The 21,414-nt window shown below is 57.4% G+C and overlaps 1 protein-coding gene across 3 annotated transcripts in view; it reads left to right on the plus strand.

Moving 5' to 3' along the window:
- The window catches only part of CACNA1E (calcium voltage-gated channel subunit alpha1 E), a 139,575-nt gene that overhangs the window by 43,768 nt on the left and 74,393 nt on the right, over nucleotides 1–21,414 (plus strand). For 2 of the 3 annotated variants that reach the window (XM_075507967.1, XM_075507968.1), the window contains exons 1-5: nucleotides 8,205–8,305; nucleotides 8,739–8,878; nucleotides 19,668–19,771; nucleotides 20,560–20,712; nucleotides 21,023–21,204. In XM_075507967.1, the coding sequence (XP_075364082.1) occupies nucleotides 8,213–8,305; nucleotides 8,739–8,878; nucleotides 19,668–19,771; nucleotides 20,560–20,712; nucleotides 21,023–21,204 (672 nt within the window). In that variant the 5' untranslated portion in view covers nucleotides 8,205–8,212. Of the gene's footprint in view, nucleotides 1–8,199; nucleotides 8,306–8,738; nucleotides 8,879–19,667; nucleotides 19,772–20,559; nucleotides 20,713–21,022; nucleotides 21,205–21,414 lie in introns of those variants that run through there. The other variant, XM_075507969.1, reaches the window with a different exon arrangement.

Below are 21,414 nucleotides of genomic sequence, written 5' to 3' on the forward strand. Positions count from 1 at the left end.
GGTCGCGGCCTTTCCTCTGTGCCTTGATGTCTTGCTGGAGTTTTGCCACCCTACCCCACCTGGAGCTACCCATCCCATTGGGGATGGACCCCTAGGAGCCTGCGAACCTCCAGACCCTGCTGGGTGGCGGCTTTGTCCCCTCCTGCACCTGCCAGCGTCTGCCCCCTTTGCTGCTGAGCACGCCTGGCCGTCCTCACCCTGCAGCCCCCGGCCCCCCACGGTGGCTCCGGGAACTGGCTGCCCCCTCCCTGCAGCTGAGGGGAAGATGCTGAAAACCTCTGGCTGTGCCCCACGGCCCCTTGCAGGGCTGGCTCAGGGGACTGCGGTTTATCCCAGGGATGCCAAGCCCCTCCTAGGGCTGGGTGGAGGGCGCAGATCCCCCCGCTCCTTCCCCTGCTCCTCCATCCTTTCATACACCCCCGCGCACTTCTCTCTGCTCCCACCCTCCCTGCGGGTGCCCTGGCCGGTGCACAGCACCGCAGCACGCAGCTCCCCATCAGCCACGGCTTGGTGCCCTGCTGCCCCCCCAAGACCCCTCCTGGGCTTTGCCCCCACCAAGGACCTGAGCCTGAAAACTTCAGCATGGCCACGCTTTGGCTTTAGGACCCTCCCTGTACCGTTTTCTGCAGTGGTGATTACATGCAGCTCTTGCCGCTGCTGCTTTCTCTCTCTGCAACTTGTTGGTTAACTTGCCGGCTCCTTTGGCGGGCGCTGGAGAGCCTGCCTAGGTGCCGAGCAGCAACGCCTTGATCTGGTGCAACAGGTACCTTGGGGAAACCTTCCAGCAAGATGCAGGACGGGTCACCCACCCTGCTGAGCATCACCGGCTAAATAGTCCCCTTGCAGCTCTGACACATCAGGTCGAGTCTCTGCCAGGCAGGAGCTGGTCCTGGCTGGGGAGCTGCAAAGCCCCCAGGCTTGGGGGGATGACCTGTGGGTGAAGGGGCAGCTCGGGGGGGGCTGAATTTCCCGTGGCATCCCTAAATCTGCCCCTGCCGGCAGCGCCTGCGGCATGGGCAGCTGCAGGAGCATCTGTGCGGTAGTGAGGATGGGGACATGGCAGCTGGGGACTGCAGGGCAGTGGCCAGGCTGGCCTGCCTGCTTTTCCAGAATATGCCAAATTATTTATGTCCTTTTTCAGCATGGTGTGGGAGGACCCTCACCCCTTCGGCTTTCATTTAAAGCAAGAAGGAGCTGGGGTGCTACCGCTGGCCCGGTGCTCCCCACGTGGGCCGGGGTCCTGTGCCGGTGCGGCACGGTGTGATGGCTCATCTGCAGGCAGCCGCTGTCTCCTAGAGACTAGAGCTTCACCACCGCACAGTAAAAACTCCCCAGTATTATTCTTTCCTGGAATTTGCAATGCATGAGGGAGATGGGCTCATTTTATATTTTTTTCCAGAAGTAAGTGACATATCCCTGTGTGAGTGCTGGGAACGGGCATGCTCCAGGTGCGGGAGCTGAGCATCCCTGGCCATCCCCCACCTAGCTGCCATCTCTTTCCAAGAAACTCACCCACCCTGGAGCTCCTCTGCACCACTCGAGCTCTCGAGGGCTTGGGGATGGACAAGGCTTTTTGGTGATGAGTTTGGTGATGTTGGCCAGGCAAGTTGTTCCCATCCTTGTAGTTGTAGCCTGGCACATGCAGCCGGTGCCTTTTGGTAGGGCCAGGGAAAACATGTGAGCATCTCAGCTGCCTGGCCCAGAGCCCATGGCATTGCTCCTGAGCGAGGGTGGTTTAGGGAGGTGAGCGTTGGATTTCGGCCACAGAGCTGCTGGCCTCAGGAGGGAGATGGGCTGGTCCTGGCACTGCGGGTCGGAGCGGGCACGGCACCGAGGAAAGCCAAGGGGGCTGGGGGTGGAGCGCGGGGAGGAGTGGAGGCTCTTCTTCATCCAGCTCCAGTTGACTAGGTAATAGGGCTAAAAATAACTGGTGATTCAGGCCTGTATATCTGCTGGGTAACTGTATAATTATAACCAGCAGCCTCTGCAGTTTGGCTTCCCAGTGTAAATAGGGATGATGCATGGAGGGGAAGCAGGAGAAATACGAACAACTGGGATTGGGATGCAGCTCTGTGGGGAGACGAGTCGTTGCCGAGTTCCTTGCTGGAAAGCCCAGTGTGTTACCTCTGCTGGAGCTGCTCTTTTTACTGGTCCTCCTGTGAGGCAGCTGCTGGTTTGTCTGTAGGAACATCTACTCCTCTTCTCCTTCGGAAACAAAGCCTCATCCTGCCTGCTCTCCTTCTGCTGATGGCCAGGCCTTTAGTCCTGATTTCATTTGTTTGGCTGCCTGGAAAGCTGCAATTCGGTTAGCACATGAGATGGGCTGCAGCTCATTTATATCTGCTTGGTTCTTCATCCGCTTAATCACATTTGACCTGGATAAGATCCCTCTCCTGCCCCAGAAAGGCCAGATGACATTGTGTAGCTCTGGTTATGTCCCCAAGGACAGCCTCTGGCTGCAGGCGCACACCATCCACCGTACCTGTCACCTGGTTTGGCAGGGAAGAGGGATGTCCGTCAGTCCTCTGGGGACCTGCTGCAAGGGCTTTCTCCTATCTCAGCCCCTTTGAGGACCAAATCTTATGCTGCGCTGGCCAAGAACAGCTGGGGTGTCTGCAAAGCCCCAGTGCAGATCCCCGGTCCAACATGCATGGGGATTTTGCTCCATGGGACGCACACCCATGTGTGCCTGAACCAGTTTGCTCATGATGACTCCCACTTTGACCCGGGCATCTCTGAGGCTGCGTGGGCACTGCCCCGTGGGGACCCTGGTGGTGTTATGCCACACCTGGGCAAGGATCTCCTGCACCTTCGCTTTTGCCCAGCCAAGATTTCGGCAGGTCTCGCCTCCCCGTGGGAAGAGCTGCGCCATGTTGTGCCATCCTCCGGCAGCTCCCTCCTTGTGCTACCCAAGAACATCTCTTCCCCCCCCCCCCCCCCCCCCCCCGGCTGTTTTCTGTGCCCTTCATTCATCAGATTTTTAAAATTTTTTGGGGGGAGGGGCGAGTAGGTGTAATGGCAGGTCCATCTTTTTGACAGCCGGAGAGAGCGAGGCTGCCTGTCAGATGGTGAATTTAAACAGAGGCAGCTGTTGTCATGGTGACGCCAAGTTGCATCCTGTTGCTGTGGCAACCAAAGTTAAAAAACTGATGTTAAGGCAGGAAAATCACATGATGTGGTTCTTTTTTGTTTAAAAAAAAAAAAAAAAAAGGAGGAGAGAGATTTGATTTCCAGTTTTTAAGCGCAGGGTGAGGTGGTGGAGAAGGAGACGCTTCTCCACGGAGCTGTTTGCACGTGGCAGGCAGGCGCCGCTGGCACTGCCTTCGGTTTAGCCCCTGATGGAGACCGCCACATTTTGGAGTCATAAGCAGCTACATCTACGGCTGCAAGATACCAAGTGGAGTCTCCCCAGTTGGGGCATGTCCGTGCAGTGAGATTTGGGCAGGCTGAGCACCTTGCCTGGGTGCTCCCTGTGAGCTGCACAGAGAGGCACGCAGGAGCTGGCTCGCATCCAAAGCGTGGCCGGAGGATTTGGGGTTTGTTGGCACCTTGTCCCTCTGGATATCGCTTTGTCAACCCCAGCAAAGCACGGATGGGCCGGGAGTGCTCGGTGGCAGGGATGGGGACAGCCACGCGGGGCCACGGCTCTACGGCTGCTTGAGGGCACTGGGGGAAGCCTCCTCTGCTGGGGGAAGATCCCCTGTGTCCTCGGGGACAAGGCAGGGAGGTGCTGTAGGGCTGGGGAACCCCAGAGTTGAATTAGGATCACTCATGGTCTTTGCTCTATTTGGCATTTTGGGTTTCTCTTGGAAAACAGCCTTGGAGAGGAGGTGCTCGCTTTTCTGCTGGGGTATGGAGCTGAGAGGAGGGGGGTCGGGGCGTCCTAGGGATGGGGATGTTGAAAAGGTGGGTCTTTCTCCTGTCATGCCATGTCTGTGTGGGGCAGGCAGCAGTGGTGGGGTTGGGACCAGCAAGATGAAGTCCACAGATGTAGGAACTGAAGCTCCCTCTTATTGACAGCTGGGGAGCAGGGAAAGCCCCTCAGTGCTGCAGGTCCTGGGGAAAGCCTGGGGAGTGGTGGGAAATGGAGACTTAAGTTTCTAGGAGACGCTGGAGCTGGGCTGGGTGATGCAGGCAGGGCGAGGGGTTAAATCGTTCCTGTACTTCTTGCTGGCCCTCTGAGGTAGGCTTCCCCAAGAGCCCTTTGGGAGATGCCCACGTGGCCTCACTCCTCTGGCTCTTCTGCTCCTTCCCCACCTGCCTGCCCAGGAGAGGGGAGAAGGCACGGTCACTGAAGCGGAGAGATGGAGGGGGGCTCTCCACAGCTCCCGGCCCTTGCCTGCATCCGGGGAGGGATTTATCTTGCACCCAGCCTCTTGGGGAGGCTGCATCAATATGCCACCAGCACCATAAATCCATCTTCAGGGCTTGGAGCTGGGCACGCTCCCTGCACTAGCAATATACATGTTCCAGGTGGGCTCGTTTTGGCTCCCAGCTGGGGAGGGAGGTGAAGAGGAGGGTCACAGCTGGAAGCAAGGGTCCACCGGTGGCTGGACATCTCCCTGGTGCTCCCTGCCAGCTTCTGCCAGACCCACCAAGGAGGTCCAGCTCCAGGCATGGGGTTAGCTCACAGCACCTGCTCCGGGTGGGCTGGGGCATGGGTCTGGGGGTGGTCCATGTGGCCTGGGGGCACCTTCCCCACCTCAAACGCACCGGCAGGGAAGCGTGGAGCTGCAGGTGTGGCATGCACTGGGATTGGCCAAGTTGCTAAGGAAACAAGTCAACGGTGCAGGGGAGAGAGTGTTGGGTAAAGGAGATAAATCAATAAGAAAACCTATTTTTATCGGCTCCCTAATGATCCTCCAGGAGAAGCCAGACGAAGGAGGAGGAGAAGGCTGGAGGGAGACGGGCTTTCATTACCGGGCTTGGAGGGAGGCAAGTGCTACTCTGCATTTTGCATGGCTGGAAGGTCGTGTAATTAGACATCTAATGAGAGAGGAAACAAAGGAGTGATAGAGCATTGTCCGGTGGGCTCCAGCCCTGAGCTGGGAGGATGCTTGCTTGGTAGAAGTGAAGTGTGTGGATAAAATTTCCTCCGGTTCAGCCAGATGTTTCTGCTGTCCCTTGGGGAGGGTTTTCTTGCCCTTGGCCTCTCAAAACCTGGCACAGCTGGAGCTACGGGGGCTTGTTTCTGCGGGGTTGATGCCTTGCAGCTCTCACCCAGCTCCAGAAGTGATAACCCAGGCTTGGGTCCTTGGAAAACTGGACCAGCGGGGTTTGGAGAGTCATTTTTGGCAGCAACCTCGTGCTTAGGTCACTGTTTAGGGCAGCAATTGCTCTGTCTGCCCTTAGACTTTGTATCTGCTGACCCATGTGCCACGTGCTCACTGGAGGTGAGGCGGGGATGCGGTCCTGTGCTGGGGCTGTGACAGATGTGCACGGGTCTTGAGCTGTCAAGCCAGACGTCGGAGCCAGCAAGGAAATATAGGGGTGAACTGAGCCATTAGAGGTGGTCCTGAGCCCCCCAGCCACTGCCGGGCAGGGCTGCCACGCTGCTGGCTTTGGAGAAGTTGGGTTTTTCCCACCGGGGTGTTTCCCCCGTGGGACTAGCGGCTGCAGGAGGGAGGAGGTGGTGGTAGATGCCCAGGACAGTGGGGAGGAGTGCGGGATGCTCGGCAGGGTTAGCCGCACTGGGGCAGACAGACGGACCTGCTGTGCCGTTCCCACACTTCTCATCTAGGCAAATGTGCCTAGCGCCTGGGGAGCTGGCTGCACCGGCCCACTAACACGCTGTTTTCTTTTAAGCCTGTGCTAATTGCTTGCAGACTTTCAGGAAAATGAAACAAAAAGACCCCAAATAGGCTGATGGCTCGGGGCCAAGCGTCACGGTCTGCGTATCAGCTGAAGTGTGCAACCAGAGGTGGGAAGCAGGGAAAATACGTGGCTTTCGCAGGAGCCATGCAATGAAATCCTCACTTGTATTAAGCCTCGGAGAAAAACTTTTGGGGTCTGGCCTCCCCCCGAGCACAGGGAGCTGCTCGTGATTTGTGCCCGGCTGGCACCAAGGTCTGAGCCCGCAGCAGTGAGCTCTGCAGCGGTCTCTCTTTTGGTTTGCCTTTAACTTAGCAGCCATTAATTTCACTGAGTGGCCTTTTAAATGCCTTGGCTGAATCTTTCCTGGCTCTTCTCCCTTCCGGGCTAAATACATCCCAGCTCCTGCAGGCTCTCCTTGGCTGCCCCTCTTGGCCAGCTGTCCGGGCACCTGCTCCAATGCCCGGCCCTGCTCCCACCTTGCCCACGAGCCGCAGCATGCACAGGGTCGCTGCTGCCGGGGTTGCTGCCGCTGGGGCCGCTTCATGGTTTCCAGTTTCCCATGCTTGTGGCCAGCACTAGGATGTCTTCTCTTGCCCGTGGGCTCAGGGCCAATGGTTTAAAGCATCTTGCTGTAGTCGGTGACTTCGGCGGCCAAAAGGCAAAGTTGCAAAAGAGAAAATCATCCCTTTTTCCGGGGGTGATGGCATGGGTGTTTGGCACCTCCTGGCCTGAGCGGTGCGAACCTGAAGCTGCCAGGTCCGGAGAAGCCCGGTGCGGTGGCGAAGGGCTCAGCTGGGGCAGTGCTCCCTGTGCCGGCTTGGTGTGGTGGGAGCGTGGATGATTTCTTTATGGGCAAATCCATCCCAGGTGGGATCACATCCCCTTTCCACAGACATGAGCCTTGGGAAGGTGGCAGTCCCCTCCCGGCGTGGCTGCTGACGCCAGTGGTGACAGTAATACAGCTGTGGGTTTTTGGCACAGAGGGAGTGGAGAAGGGGTGTGCTGCCTGCTGATGAATCTCACCTCATTTTGTTATTGAGGACAACAGGGCTTTTATTGCAAAGCTGTGGTAAAGATGGATGGGAAGTCGGAAAGATGTGGCTGTCCTGTTGCTTGGAAGTGCTTTGTTGTCGGGGCTTGGTGGTGGGCCAGGCAGGAAGAGGGAGCTCTGCACCCCTGCCTCGCTCCTGGTGGCCCCGGTGAATCAAAAGGCAGGAGGGATCTGAGTCTGGGGTGCTTTCCTGGGTGTCAGCTTGCCCTTTCCTCCGCCTCCCCTCCAACTCACTCAGGTCCTCAGATGCCAGCATCTGCTGCCACTTGTCCTGGTACGGGATTGCTCCCGGAGAAGGGTGCCTAAGCCGTAGACATGGCTGTAGGATTTAGGATGCTCGTAAGGGTCCAACCAGATCCTGTTGATAAGGTGCCACTACCCCTTGAGGTCTTGCTGCAGCGTGGCCGAACTGGGATGTCTCCGTGGGGTGTTTCAACGCTGCCTGAACTGGAGCTTGGACCTAGGTGTCATCAGTATCTTGAGTTGCAAATGCTCAGCCTGGGGCTCTGCAGCTCCCAGTGCTGCCTGGGCTCGCCCTGCCACCCACAGGGTGCTTGGCAAGGGACCCTCAGTTCTCAGGGCACGTCCACCTTACCAACACGGCGTGCAGGGTGGGCTGGTCTGGGTCGGGTCCCCAGGACCTGCCAGGGATGCCCTGTCCTCCTTGGGCCGTGCAGATAGTCCATCCCGCAGGGATGCTTTAGGCTACTGATAGTTTGTGACACCCACCCTCCAAGCCCCATCTCCTGCTGCTTCGTGATGGAAGAGAGAAGGCAAGCAGCAGGGCCATGGCATGCAGGGACATGCCAGCCCCAGCCACCAGCATGCCATGCCAGAGAAACCCTCCCTGACACTGCCAGGGACCATGCCAAGCCCTTTTCCAGATGAAGCTCAACCTGCTGAGAGCCTCGTTGCCCACCTTCATACTTGTGTCTGTCTTCTGAGCTCCCACCACAAGCAGCATCTCTCTGCCGAGAGAGTTCACAGCCCAGCAAAGGCCATTGCTTAAATGTCCCATTGTCCCTCCTTGTCCATCCCTCATTGTCCATCCCTTAAATGTCCCTCCTTGGGAAGGAGGTGATGATGCTCAGCAGGTCTCCAGTGAGGAAGGTCCTGGGGGCTCTCAGTTCTTGTCACCCCTCTTGTTTCCAAACAGCACCAAGGTGGGCTTCACTCTCCTGCCCGGGAGCAGCGGGAGGTGAAAGCTGGGCTGCGTGTGTGCATGTTCCTGCAGGGAAAGCGGTGGTGGCGGCTAACGAGCAGGCGAAACAAGGGGTGGGCTGGCAGGTCGGGGACATCATCCACCTCTTCTCTGCTCCTTAACTCCCCTCCACTCCCTTCGAGTACATGATCCTGGCGACCATCATTGCCAACTGCATCGTGTTGGCCCTCGAGCAGCACCTCCCCGAGGATGACAAGACGCCCATGTCACGGAGATTAGTAAGTACCCTGCCTCCATCCCTCTCTGCCCCGTGGGTGAGCGGGGGGACCAGCTGAGGGGAGCCACCCCATCCTACCAGCCAATTTCTGCTGGTTTCAGGGTAGCAGGGCAGGAGGTTTCCTCCAGGACCAGCCCCTCCAGCCTCCCTGGGGCTGCTGTCGCATACTCTTCCTCCATGGAAAGGGTTCAGGAAGGTTTAAGCTCCTTAAAAAGTGGGGTAGGGAAGGGGGACTGAGCAACTTGAGTGGGTTGTAGCCCTCACATTTTGTTTCTGACATTGATGCTGGCTGAGGAAGGGCTGGGAAAGCTCCCAAAGGGGAGGATAGGGCTGGGGAAGGTGGGATGGGATGTGAGTTGGGTCAGTGTGAAATGGCTGGCGCTGTGTTTGCTCCTTCTCCCCTTCTGACTGTGTCACCGGTTACCCTCCGGCAGGAGAAGACGGAGCCCTACTTCATCGGGATTTTCTGCTTTGAGGCTGGGATTAAGATCGTGGCTCTGGGGTTTGTTTTCCACAAGGGCTCGTATCTGCGCAATGGCTGGAACGTCATGGACTTCATCGTGGTCCTCAGCGGGTGAGTTGGGTGGTGCAGGGCTGTTGGCGGGGTTGGGCAGTCGGTCACGGGGACTCGTCCCGGTGGGGACACAGGCTCCAGGACATGGGGCAAGGCCCTGGTTTGCTGTTGTTGGCGGTGGCTCTTCACTGCAATGAGGGAGGGGAGGGTGGTTCCCCCACGCTGGAGGCTCCTGCATTGGCTTTGCTGTGGGCAGCTGATGGAGGGACAAGGTTCCCCTTTGGGTGAGGAGGGCTGGCTCTGAGGGTATCGTGTCGAGCTTTCCGCAGCTGGTGGCCTGGTGTCTGTCATCCATCTGGGCATGGGGTGAGGTGGGGATGGGGTGGGAGTACAGTCTGATGAGCAACTGGACGTGGTTTGGGAGAGGTCTTGGTCAAAGCCCCCAAGGAGAGGGAGAAAATGTCTTCTCCTCTTGCCTTCCCAAGCGCTTTCCAGCCTTGGCCCAGTGTCAGGGGTTTGGAACAAGGTCTGGGTGGGGCTGCATTCCCAGGTGATGCTCGCTCAGCATCCCAGCGCGCAGCAGTGATGCTGGGGGTGGTAGTGTACAGAGCTTCATGGGTGCTGGTGGTGTCACTGGTGGTGTCACCTGCTGGGGACGTGGCCCAGATTTGAGTCCTGCTTGTGGTGTGATGGGCTGTGCTGGTGACATAGAAACGAGCGGTAGCATTTGGGCTTCTGTTAGCCGACACTGGCAATAGACTTGAGCAGAAGCCCCCTGGGGTGACCTCCCCGCCCCCTCGCTGTGTGGAGGGCAGGTGGGTGCCTGCAGCCACCAAGCGGTCCCAGGGAAGGGGTGCCTGGATTGTGGCCGTTGCTTTTTGCATGCCGATGGAAACGCCATGTTCAGAGGAGCTGGTTTGATGCGTACAAACAGATGGTGTCTGTGGATCTCCAAGCACTTCACGAGCTCTGCTGGGTGCAGAGCAGCTGCAGGGCTGGCCGGGAAACTGAGGCACGGGAGCCAGGCGAGATACCTGGGGTCTCTCCTGAGCTGCTTGCTGTACAGTCCTGTCTCTTGGCTTGCAGCCTTCTCCTGGGTGGTGGGACCACATGGGACATGACACCTGTTTGGGTGTTTGGAGGAGGAAGGTGGATGCTGAGCCTGGTGCTGCCAGGGACGTGGCAATGGGCACTGCTTGTCTATGGTGGAGAGGTGCAGGTTGGGACTGTGGTCAGGAGAAGGGCTGAAGAGAACGTGACCGGGAATGTTTTGACTCCCGTGGTCCAACGCAGGCCTGGACGGCCTCGCTGGGGAGTGGGACCACCTCTGCCTGTGAAGGCAGGATGTCTCGGTGTGCTGGTGGTGGGGTGATGCTTCTTGGTGGGCAGCAAGCAGGCTGCCTGCGGGTGGTGCAGCCATCGCACAGGACGCTGCTGGCTCTTCTGCATCTGCAAAGTGACTCTCAGGGGAGGGCTCCGTGGCCAGGCAGGCTCGCTACTGTGGGGAGAGAGACTGGGCACAGCTCCTGGGCTGGGCAAAGGTGGTCACATCCCTGGTGACATCTCTGGGGACAGTGTGGGACATGTGTCACCCCTGGTAGCAACAAGAGGGAATGTCTCAGCCTCACTGTGCAGCTGCAGCGTGCTGGGTTGAGTGCACAGAAAGCGGCCGGGTGGCTGGGAAATGCCCATCGGCTCTCTCCCAGACCGGGCATCCTTTGGGGCCCGGGCCAAGGGCAAACACTGGGCTGGGAGGGGGGCTCACTGCGGACCTCTCCCTGCCCTCCCCGCGGCTCCGGGTGAGCTGACCGTAACCGAGCCGGTGCTGAGTCAGCGCTTGTCAATTACTCACTCGCGAAAGCCTCGCCAGCTCCTTTCAGTGCCGCGCCGGGCCCCGTGCCAGGGAATCAATTGTCCATGAAGGGCTGTTAGCACCGTGCTGGCCGCCCTGCCGGGAGGTGGCCGGGTCCCCCGACACTGCTGGTTACGGGGCGCAGCCCTCTGGGATCTGCTTCACCGCCATTATCCTCCTCGCATCCTGCTGTTTGCTCCAGCAGGACGAAAGCCTCTCCAAGAAATGCCCGATTACCCGCCGCCTTTACCCCAGCGGTGCTGGTGCCCACTGGCATGGGCTCACGGGGCTTTCGGGGCGAATTCTGTTGTAGGATAGGTGGAGGAGCCAACCCGCAGATTTTCATCCTGGACTAGTTTTAGGGAGGATAGGGTCACTGGGGGATCGGCTGGACCAGGTCATGGGCTCCTCTGTGCTGTTCAGCTCTTGCTTTTTCTGTGCGGTGCTGGCAAAGCTGCTGTTCTTCAGCGCCACGGTCGTGCGTCCCTTGCAAGAACTCTTCCCTGTTTGATCTGCTGAATTATTGGCAAATTTCTTCAGCAAATAATCCTTGGCTGGCAAATGACTTGCAAACAGCTTGCGGAGAGGGTTTGCACTTGGCGGTTCACGCTGTGTCGGTTGCGTAAGGAGGGTGGTGAAGTCTGCACGGGGGACGTGTGCGGGCGACCAGTGGGTTCAGGATTGTCTTTGCGGACTAAAACTTTATGCTTGATTAATATGTGAGTGTCTGGACAGAGACTATCGAGCTTGGGTGAATTAATGGTCATTGGGATCTTGCTGTGACTTAGCAAGAGGCGGTGGCTGTGGTGGAGGGGATGTTGTGAGCATCAGCGGTGTAGGGTAGCGCTCACCTCAGGATGCGCTGACCAGTTTGGGATGCTGATGCATCCCATGATGATGGACCAGAGAGGATATCCATGTGAGCAGGACCCACCCCAGGATCCATCCCTGATGGACCCAGAGGGACCCAGCATCACGCTCACTGGCCCTTGTCCCTTCCAAGGGTGACACAGGGTATTACTCCTCCTTTCTGGACTTATTTTTTTGCCACGTATCTGATAGGAGAGGCGCTTAATGCAGGCCCCAGACACCATGTTGGAGTTTCCATGAGCAGTGGGATATCCTGGACCTGCTCTCCATGATGTAAATGAGCCTAATGAGGGGCTACTGCTGTGAGTGGCCTCCTGGGACCCTGTGAAGGAATGGATGGCACTGACTTGGGTTCAACTGGTATTTGCTTCTTGTGTCAATAAATCCAGATTTTTTCATCTCGGTGGAAATCAACGCCCACCCAAAACTCCCTGATGCTAAAGCTTCCACTGGGGAACTAATAGTCACATTTGTAAACCCGCTCTCTTTATAACCTGTGGTTTCCAAATCATCATCGCTGCCTGAAAAAAACAGCCTGTTCTCCCCCAGCTAAAAATATTTTTCTCCAAAAACGTGCATAAAATACCTTCACTTGTTCTGAAGCAGAGCCGGGAAGGGGAACGTCTGTGTTTCCCCTGGGCCTTGGGGATGCTTGCCTTGCCCCGTGCGTGAACCAGACCTGGCTGGGCACTGACGCTGGACTCGTGACTTGCTCGATGCAGTGTGTCCCAGATCAAAAAGGGGAAAACTGCTCAGAAATGGTCAGAAGGGGCAGCGGGACCTTGGCGACCTCTTAATCGGTGGTCCCAAGAGGGAGAGAGGTTGAAGGACCTTCAGCCATCTGCAACTGGAGCATCAGCTTCTTGCTCCCGGGGTGCTGCTAGCATAACAAATAGAGAACGAGGACCCTACACCAACCCGCCTTGTCCTACACCGTATTTGAAGAAGCTCATGGAAAAAGAAGGGTTAAACTCACTCTGAAAATATCCAGGTGGGTGTGTGCTTCACACACTCCAATGCCTGAGCATCATAGCACGGCGCTGGCTTTTTTTATAGCACTTGCAGCTGTAATACAATAACACGTTATGTGAGAGGTGAAGGGGTGGGGGAACACTTCTAACAACGGGAAAAAATCGAAATGAAAATCAAAAGGCCCTTGTGAAGTTGTGCTGCTCAGGAGCCGGGGAAACAGCCACTGTAAAACCAGGATAAATACACTGGGGTCACTAAAAGGAAGAGCTGGCTTCTGGGTTTTTCAGAGGGTTTAATAACAGCTGCTACACCTGGATCCCTTTTGTGAAGCCCTTGGGCACTGTGATTTTCATTAAGGGATTTTGTGGGGTGGAGCGTGGCCAAGGGAAGGCAGGAATGAATGATTGCCAGTGGTGCCTGCCGTGCCTTTAGCAAACCTGGAGCTGATCGGACGGGTACCAGCCCGTGATGGCGGAGGAAAGGCCAGCTCTCCAAGCCTGGGCGGCTGGCCAGAAAACCAAAGTCCTCCCCCTGCAAAGGCAAGCAGCAGTTGTGAGCTCGGTGTGTCCCTCCGACCTCCCGGTGAAATCCTGCGCACACACGTGCCCTGATTTTCAGCCATGGCTGGGGTGAAGCGGTTCCTAGGAGGCTGCTTTCCTCTTTGCTGCGGGGTTGCAAAAACGTGAGCACGGGTATGAGGCAGGCATGTTGTTGCTTATTGTGGTGCTGCCTGGATTTTGGAATGACCGTCCTGGAAAGTACCCAGTGCCCTTTTTGCAATTCTCCTGAGCTCCCCTATGGCAGATGCAAGGATGCTTTGCCCTCTGGTATTTAGTGCGCCCTGCACAACCCAAATTCTGCACGTCTCGGGTGGTCTTTTTGGTCTCGGAGGTCCAGAGATGGAGGGGGGGGTCCTTGAACAGGTGCTGTCAGAAGCTCTGTGCAGGGATATTCATATGCTGCATCCCCTCGTGGCTTGGGGTACTGGCCCGCAGCAGCATGCCTGGCACCCCATGCACGTGCGAGAGCACACGTGGGCACCTGCACGGCCGGGCTGGGAACAGGCTCTTCCCCCAGCGCTGACACCTGCATTTTCCTCACCGAGGGAGGACAGCGCACCTCCAGGCGAGGAAGTTTGGAGGAGTGGATATGAGGCTTGGAGAACCGGCGTTAAACTGGAGCACAAGTGCAGCATCCCAACAGGATTGTTCTGCCGGAGCCTGTACTGTCGCAAGGAGTGTTGTCCTACAGGATAAACCAGTAAAGAGACAACCCCGAGTCCAAAAGCGGAGCAATGCTTTGATCACACCAGACAAGACTTTTTTTCCTCTTCCCTTCTTTTCCTTTCATGAATGGTGCCAGTCTCCAACCTGATGTCTGCCCCATCTCCTACCCCCTTCCCAGCTCTTTCCTTCAGGACAATTACTAAAGTGTTTGGTCTTTCGTTTGGATGAATAATTAATTCCCCAGCTTTGTGAATGATTCATGTGCCATATGCCACGGTGAGGGGACGTGCCTGAGATCAGCACCTGATACAAAGGGCAGCACCATTTCACCAGCCCGGCAAAAGGCTTTGTGGGTGATGAGGGGAACAGGCTTTGCGCTGCTGGGGACGGGTGGGGGGGACGTGGGGTGATCCCTGGGCAGGCACACCCACGTCTCTGGCTTTGGGGGAGACGGGCACCCTGCCTTCCCCGGCGCAGGATGTGCTGCCCAGGCGCTTCGCCCTGTCCTTCCCAGCTCCGCTTCCCCGGCAGCTGGTTCCCGCGGGCGCTGCGCTGTGGGGTGAGTCAGTCCCTCCCACGCGGCTGCTGGTCCCCAGGGGCATCGCCTCCCCTCCCAGGCACCCCTCCGCCCCGTGCGGTCCCCAGTGGCTCTTCTGCGGTCCCGACATCGCAGAGCTCCCGGGCTGGGGTGAAGCCCTCGTCCTCCCGGGGGGTAAAGCCTTGGGCCAAGCTGCAAAGTCCCTGTGCACCATTTCTTTGCGCTGCCATGGACCTTGCTCCGGGAGAGGAGCTGCGGGGTAAAAGCCTGGCTTGAGGGAAGGGGAAAGGGGTTATCTTCCACCACATCCTCACGCGAGGAGGTGGTATCACCCAGGCTGGGGTCTCGGACCTCTCTTTTGGCATGAGTTCAGCCAACTCCTGCCATGCTACGCGGTCGCATGTGCTATATTTGTCTTTGCGGGGCCGGCTCTCCAGCCTCCTGGCAATGACTTTAGGTTTCCACCAGGTCCGGTTTGTGCAAGCACAGTGTCACCAGCATCGCCTCCCCCTGCCAAATCCTGCGTCTGCTGAGAGGTGTGGCAGGGCCGGCGGCGGGAGGGAGGCGCAGGGCAGGCGTGCAGAGGGGATGCTCTGTGTGCAGAGGGGATGTGTGCCAAATCCTGGGGGCTTCTCCAGGAAGAGGTGGCCTTGGGGGATCGTTTCGTCCCCCAGATTGAAGGCTGGTGAAGGCAGATTTTGTGTCCACCCTCATCACACCTTGCAGGGAGTTGTTGGTGCCCAGTTCAGGGCTTTCAAAGCTGCCAGGAAAGATGGGATCAGCAGCTTTGCAGCAGGACAATCCACTTGTGTCATGGCCCCGAAACCTAGAAAGAGCAAGCAAAGATGATGGAGGCTTTGAGGTTGCTCTGAACTGTGCCGAGGGCAGGACTTGGGCCTGGTGTTCCTGTCTCCTGGCATCCCCAAAGCAGGAGCACTGCGCTCTGCTGGGACGTCCTCAGGGTGGGTGACCTGATCTCGCTGGCCCTGCCTCGAGGGGGTTTGGACCCGAGACCCTGGAGTCCATCCTGCTACTTGTGATGCTGTCTGCAGAGAGGGGAGGGATGGATTCACCAGCAGAAAAGGGCAAGAATGGGGTAAATTCATCAGGTAACTTACTTTCCGTGAGCCATTTGACCAGTGTATTAATTATGAAGTAGTCTGCCTCATAGAGTCAGGTGGCAGTGCAGGCCTTGAGGGGCCTTTCCACTTAATTATAAATATTAATTTGCATGCCAGCCAGCCAGCACCCTCCCTGCCCCAGATTTTGAGCTGAGATTAGTCTGTCTCAGCTGATCCCTCCCTCCACCCAGCACACCCCAGAGCCGCCCTTTGCTGGGACGGCTTGTCTGCCTGTGCCTCTGCAGCGGTCCCTGATGGAAATGGTCAAGGGATGCTCAGTTTGGGGTAGGGGGATGAATCAAGGGTCCGTCTGGTCATTTGGGGGTTCAGCCTTTGCTTGGGGTCCCCGGTGCGAAGCCCTCTGCAGCACGCGCCGAGCTGCGCGTGCTGTCCCCAAGGGCTGAGGCTTCAGGACTGCTGGTGCCGCTCCCCATGGGATGAGGGGGACGGGAGCGAGTGCGATGTGCGGCCCCTGGCACGGGCAGCGGAGGCACGGTGGGTGCTGTAGGGTGTGATAGCGCCCAAATTTGATGCTGGCTCTCTGCTAGTAAAAGAGCTTTTTGTGGGCAGGGTCATCGAGCGTTATTCATGGTTTATTCTGCTAAGTCGCAGAGAGCAGAGCGTCATTTTAAATGTGATTCCCTCCCCCTGCCACCGGGGAAAGAAATCCATAGGTGCAGGTCTTCAGCTGGAGGCGAGGGCGTGCGCTCTGCTCAGCTGCTGCGAGCTGGAGCCGTGCCCGAGGGCTGAGCATCGCTCCGCGGGCGGCCAGCCCCAAAGCCTGCAGGTGCGGCGGGCCCAGCAGGGGCTCGCCCTTCGCTCCGCAGCCCGTAAATAAAATAAAATAAAATAAAATAATCGTCCTGGTTGCAAACACAAAGCGTTGGATTTTTTTTTTTTCCCCTCCTGAAAACATGTTTTTGTCTGCCGCTGATTGCTCACTATTCAATTATACTTTGGGGATTAGCATATATTTCCCATCCTGCCTCCTCTATCATTTGCATTCTTCCAATAGCTCCTCTCTGCTCTTTTCTCCACCTGAAGGCTCTTCCCCCTTTCCTCTGAAGAAGTAAAACTAACCCCTTTGCCTGGGTGACCTATAAAAACGCCTTCACTTTTTTTTTTTCTTCTTCTTTTTTTCTCCAGTACATATGATGAAAAGCATGAGATCATTGGGATTTTTATAGCCCAATCTGGCAGCTTTTTCAAATAACTTGGATGGTGAGATGTAATTTTAGTTTGGGTCCTTGCCTAAAAATAAAGAATAATTATTAGCACATCAGACGTGGATATTGTAAGTGTTCAAAAAGGGTTTAAATTGTTCTACAGCTACCGGGGCTGCCGCCCTGTGTCAGCACAAAGGTCTGTCACAGCCTGAGTCCCATCTCCGTACCGTGTGTCCTGAGGAGCTACAAGAAACCTTAACATGTGTCAATAAATAAATCAGAAATGGGTCATGCTGGGTGATACAGGTGGCTCTCTGAGAAAAAAAAAAAAAAAAAGGTACGCTTAGAGGGTTAATAAGCAATTAACAGGTGAGATGCTGAAGTCCAAAGCTGGAAGGTATGTTTTCAGCATTGTATTTATTATTAGCAGTAACGCGGTGGTGTCGTCCGTGCGTACTAGCAAAGCCTGGCTGTTGGGGAGAGGAGAGGTTACTTCGAGCCGCTGAAGGGCTTAGGAAAAGCAGACAGAAGCCAGGCTTTCATGTCTGGAAGCTCGCTTAGATTTTTCAAGCCACCTTGGTTGGACTAAAAATGGCCCAGGGCTGCTTAGACCCTGCTCGGAGGCTCTGGGGTGCTTTGGTGCTCTGGGATGGATGGGTTTGCCAGAAGCAGCTCCAGCAGCGCATGCTCCCAGTGCATCCGCCCTCGCTGGGAGCTGCGGCTGTGCCCGCAAAAGGATGCACAGGCACCTATTTCGTAGCACTGGGTCGTCTTTCTGCCGTTGGTTGGGAGACATGTCTGCAGTGCAACCACCTCACTCTGGTGATCTATCCAAACCCCCTTCCAAAAGAGCTTGTGATGTCCCTTGTCCCCCAGCAAGGACAAGGAGCATGTCACCTTGCCACAGAGGAGTCCCATTCTTAGCAGCTAATTTAGAGCACTGGGAAGTAGTGCCCTGAAATCGCCTGAACCTTGCCTGAAGGCTCAGCGCGACAGCTCCTGAGCCCTTCAAACAAATCTGGGTTAGCAGAGGACTTTGCAGCCAGGGTGCTCTGCTCCCCTGTGCTGTGCTGGACCAGCGTCCTGCCTGGGGAGGAGATGTGCCACGGGGCTGCGAGCGGTGACGGCTCTACCTCCATCACTCCACCTGGCTGTGTAGGACCATGGCTCGTGCTGCTCCGTGGTGGTAGGAGAGAGCTGTCGATCCCGCTCTGCTGCCAGGAGCCTTCTAGCCGGGCTTTTCTCAGCGCTGGGCTTGCATCCGAGAGCCCTCGGGAGAAGGGCTGGAGCCCGCATCCAGCCCAGGAGCGTCCCTGGCCTCCTGGAGATGCTCAGCCCCAGCTGGAGTCAGTGCAGGGGCTGCAAATGCCTGCCTTTCCCCTGTCCCTTTGGGAGGCTGGTTGGACACCAGGTGTTGGGACGTGAGGAGCAAAAGCTGAAGGAGGGTCGCGGGGTCTCCAGTGCGGTGTTGGGCGCAGCGTGTCCTCTACACCGGTGTTTTGGGGAGCGCTGGGTTACCCTGCTCTCGCTGGCAGGTTGCATGAAAGAGATGAAAAGCGCCCGTGCTCTTCTCTCTCCTACGTGCTGCCAAGTGGCGGTGCTTTATCATACTTATTGATTTTGATCGTACAACCAATTTAACAACGCAGCTCTCCCCGGCCTCTGGGTGCTCCTGACTTAATTAAGTCCCTTTTCTGCTCTCCCGTCAGCCCCGTGGGTAGCGGGGGCTGGTCACGGGCTGGGGCACGGGGGAAAGGGAAAGTGCCATCAAGGGTAAAAGGTCCCCATATATATCGGGGATAAGCAGCCTGATACACGGGGAGTTGTGGGCGATGCTGGGGCGATGCATCCTGGCTGCTGCCGGGACTGGGTTTTGCAGCCAACCCCTTGTGCCAGGGAGGAAAAGGAGTTGAAACAGCCGGGTTTGCTGATGTGAGAGCGTTTCTGCTGCCGGGGTATCCTAGGAAACCCAACCGCCTTTCTGGGGGGGCAGGTTGGTACCTGCCGTACCTGGGGGAGAGCGGGAAAGAAAGAGTGCTAATTGCTCAGCGCGCCAGAGAGCTGCTCTGGCCTGTAATTAGATGAATTAGTGGAACAATGACCCAATTTCTCTCGGTTGTTGGATTGCTGCAAACAGCCCTGAGGTTGCTGCCTCCCTCTGTCCCGCTCTCCTCCCGGTCCCCTCCTCTCCCATCCCCTGCTCCTCCACTGCAGCCCTCCCTCCTCCTCCTCCTCGCCCAGCACCTGGGGACCCAGCCCGGGTGGGAGAGGGTGACGCGGGCTCTGGCAGGGCCGACTGTGCTCCTGCGGCTCTGCTGGCATCCCCGAGCCGCAGCATCCCCGGCCCCCCGGCAAGTACAGGGGCCCCGAGTATTTCCACTGCTGGATTCGGTGCATGCCGGCTCCCTTCTGCCCCAATTTGTTTTCCAGAGATGGGCTTGAAAAAAATCTTTGTGTTTTAAAAGAAAACCTCTGGAGTCCCTCCTGTGCCTGCTGGTTGCCTTCCAAGGTCATCAAACTTTCATTACTATAGATTTTTGAATGCATGTGAGGTTCTTGGCTCCTTCTTGGCAATCCCAGAGGTGGGACTCTAAGGAAGCTCCATGTGTGGAAAAAGCTGTAGCAGCTGATGGCTGAAGGTGCTGCCAGGGGAGCATGGGTGACCATCAGGGGAGCGACCCCCATCTCTGGGGCACCATCTCTGGTCCATGTGCCACCTGCCTGGAAGGGAGTTTAAACCCATGCAGCTGTGATGAGCACTACGTCTGCAGTGTTGACTGCATGGCATGGGTGATGACCAGCACTGCGGTGTGGGGCTATCTCCAGCCATCCTGGCACATGGGGGGGGATCGATGGGGGGGTGCCAGGCCTGGGTGGCTCCTGGGTGGCTTTGGCTGGCCAGAGTGGCCCATGAGCTTTGGTGCTAGCATCAAACGGGGCTTGCTGGCATGTGGGCTTTGGGAGGTGTTGAATCTCTGTATCTGCCCAGGGACTTGGTGCTCCTCACGACTCCCCCCAGCCTGGCATGAGAACATGGCTCTTGGCACCGGGGTGGCCGAGGGCTCTGCCTCGGGTAACTCTGCTCTCTCCCTGTCTGCCCGCAGCATCCTCGCCACCGCTGGGACGCACTTCAACACCCACGTGGACCTGCGGACGCTGCGGGCCGTGCGTGTGCTCAGACCTCTGAAGCTTGTCTCGGGCATTCCCAGTAAGTTGGATGCTCCTCGTCCTCCTCCTGGGATATCCGCATCCATCCCTGATGTCCTTCAGAGTGAGAGGGGTCCTCGTGCCACCTCGGAGACAAAGGGTGAAATCAGGGAGGAGGGGGACAAATGTCCCCATGTAGTGGCAGCTCTAGGATGGCAGTGTTTGGTGTCCCCAGGTGGCATTTCCCCCCGCCCAGCCCGCTCTGTGCTGGCACAAGGCTGGGCTCGGCGGCTCGCCGGGGCCCACCGGCGGCTCCACTTCCCTGGCCAGAAGGCGGTGGGTGGATCCTTTTAGGACTGAGGTTTATTCAGGGGAGATTTCATTTTTTTTGCAAGATTTCATCTGCCAGCATGGGGATAAATAAAGAAACTAGGCTGCTGCCAGCACCGGTCCTCCTGCCCCTCCTGCCCTGGGCACTGGCTGGGCAGTGTGCTGGATCCGTGCCTTGGGGGCAGTGAGGGGGACAGAGCTGCACAGGCTATGTCCCACCAAGTCCAGGTGGGACAAGCACAGGCAGGATACCATAGGGGGGGACCAGGTCCAGAAACCAGCCCTCCTGGAGCCTTGCTCTGCAGCCTGGCCCTCCCTGCTCCCCCTGGGACCGTGCTTTCCTCCATGGTCCTCAGCTGCCTAAGAGATCCTTCAGGTTGTGCTGGCCTCTTGCATCTGTCTGATGACTGTCCGTCCTCTCTGCTTACTGTTCTCCTCTTCCAGAGGTGGGATAGACATGCCCCGGGCAGGGTGGTTTGCATCACCATGCTGAGCTGTGCTCTTTCTTTCCCCTCCCAGGCCTGCAGATTGTGCTGAAATCCATCATGAAGGCCATGGTGCCTCTGCTCCAGATCGGCTTGCTGCTCTTTTTCGCTATCCTCATGTTTGCCATCATCGGCCTGGAGTTTTACAGCGGGAAGCTGCACCGAGCCTGCTACACAAACAATTCAGGTGGGGAGAAGGGCTCTGCGCCCACACCGCATCCCACGGGTGGAAAACAGCCGGGGCCAGTGCACGTTGCTATTGTGGGAAGCCTAGGGCTGAGAGGATCCTGCATTTTGCTTTGTGCACACCAGGCACCACCCGGTTGCGTTCAGGATGTCCCAGTTTCTTACGGGAGCAGTTTGTGTGCAGCCAGGGCTGGTCCCAGCGGGGTCCCCTGCTCTGCCCCAAGCCCGTCTGCGTTCAGGCTCTTCCCCTTGCCTGTCCCCTGCCTCTCTCTTACCTCTGCCTCCTTTGGCTCTCTGCCGTGTGCTCGCAGGTGAACTAGAGGAGCTGGACCCCCCCCATCCGTGCGGGGTGCAGGGTTGCCCCCCAGGCTACGAGTGCCGGGAGTGGATCGGTCCCAACGATGGGATCACGCAGTTCGACAACATCCTTTTTGCTGTGTTGACCGTCTTCCAGTGCATCACCATGGAAGGGTGGACCACAGTCCTGTACAATGTGAGTAGCACTGCTCTGAGGTTTCTTTGGGTAGCTGGAGATGGGGATGGGGAGCTGGAGACGGTATTTATGTGTCCTGTAAACCTGTGAGATGCTGAGTTTCCTTCGTGATGGAGATGGGGTCAGTCCATCCCATTTGGGCAGGAGATGGGGAATAAGGAGGCATGCGTTACATGTCTCTGGGCAAAGGAGCTCTAAGGGCTTTGGCCC

This window comes from Mycteria americana, chromosome 7 (genome assembly GCF_035582795.1).
Source record: "Mycteria americana isolate JAX WOST 10 ecotype Jacksonville Zoo and Gardens chromosome 7, USCA_MyAme_1.0, whole genome shotgun sequence".
Classification (NCBI taxonomy): domain Eukaryota; kingdom Metazoa; phylum Chordata; class Aves; order Ciconiiformes; family Ciconiidae; genus Mycteria; species Mycteria americana.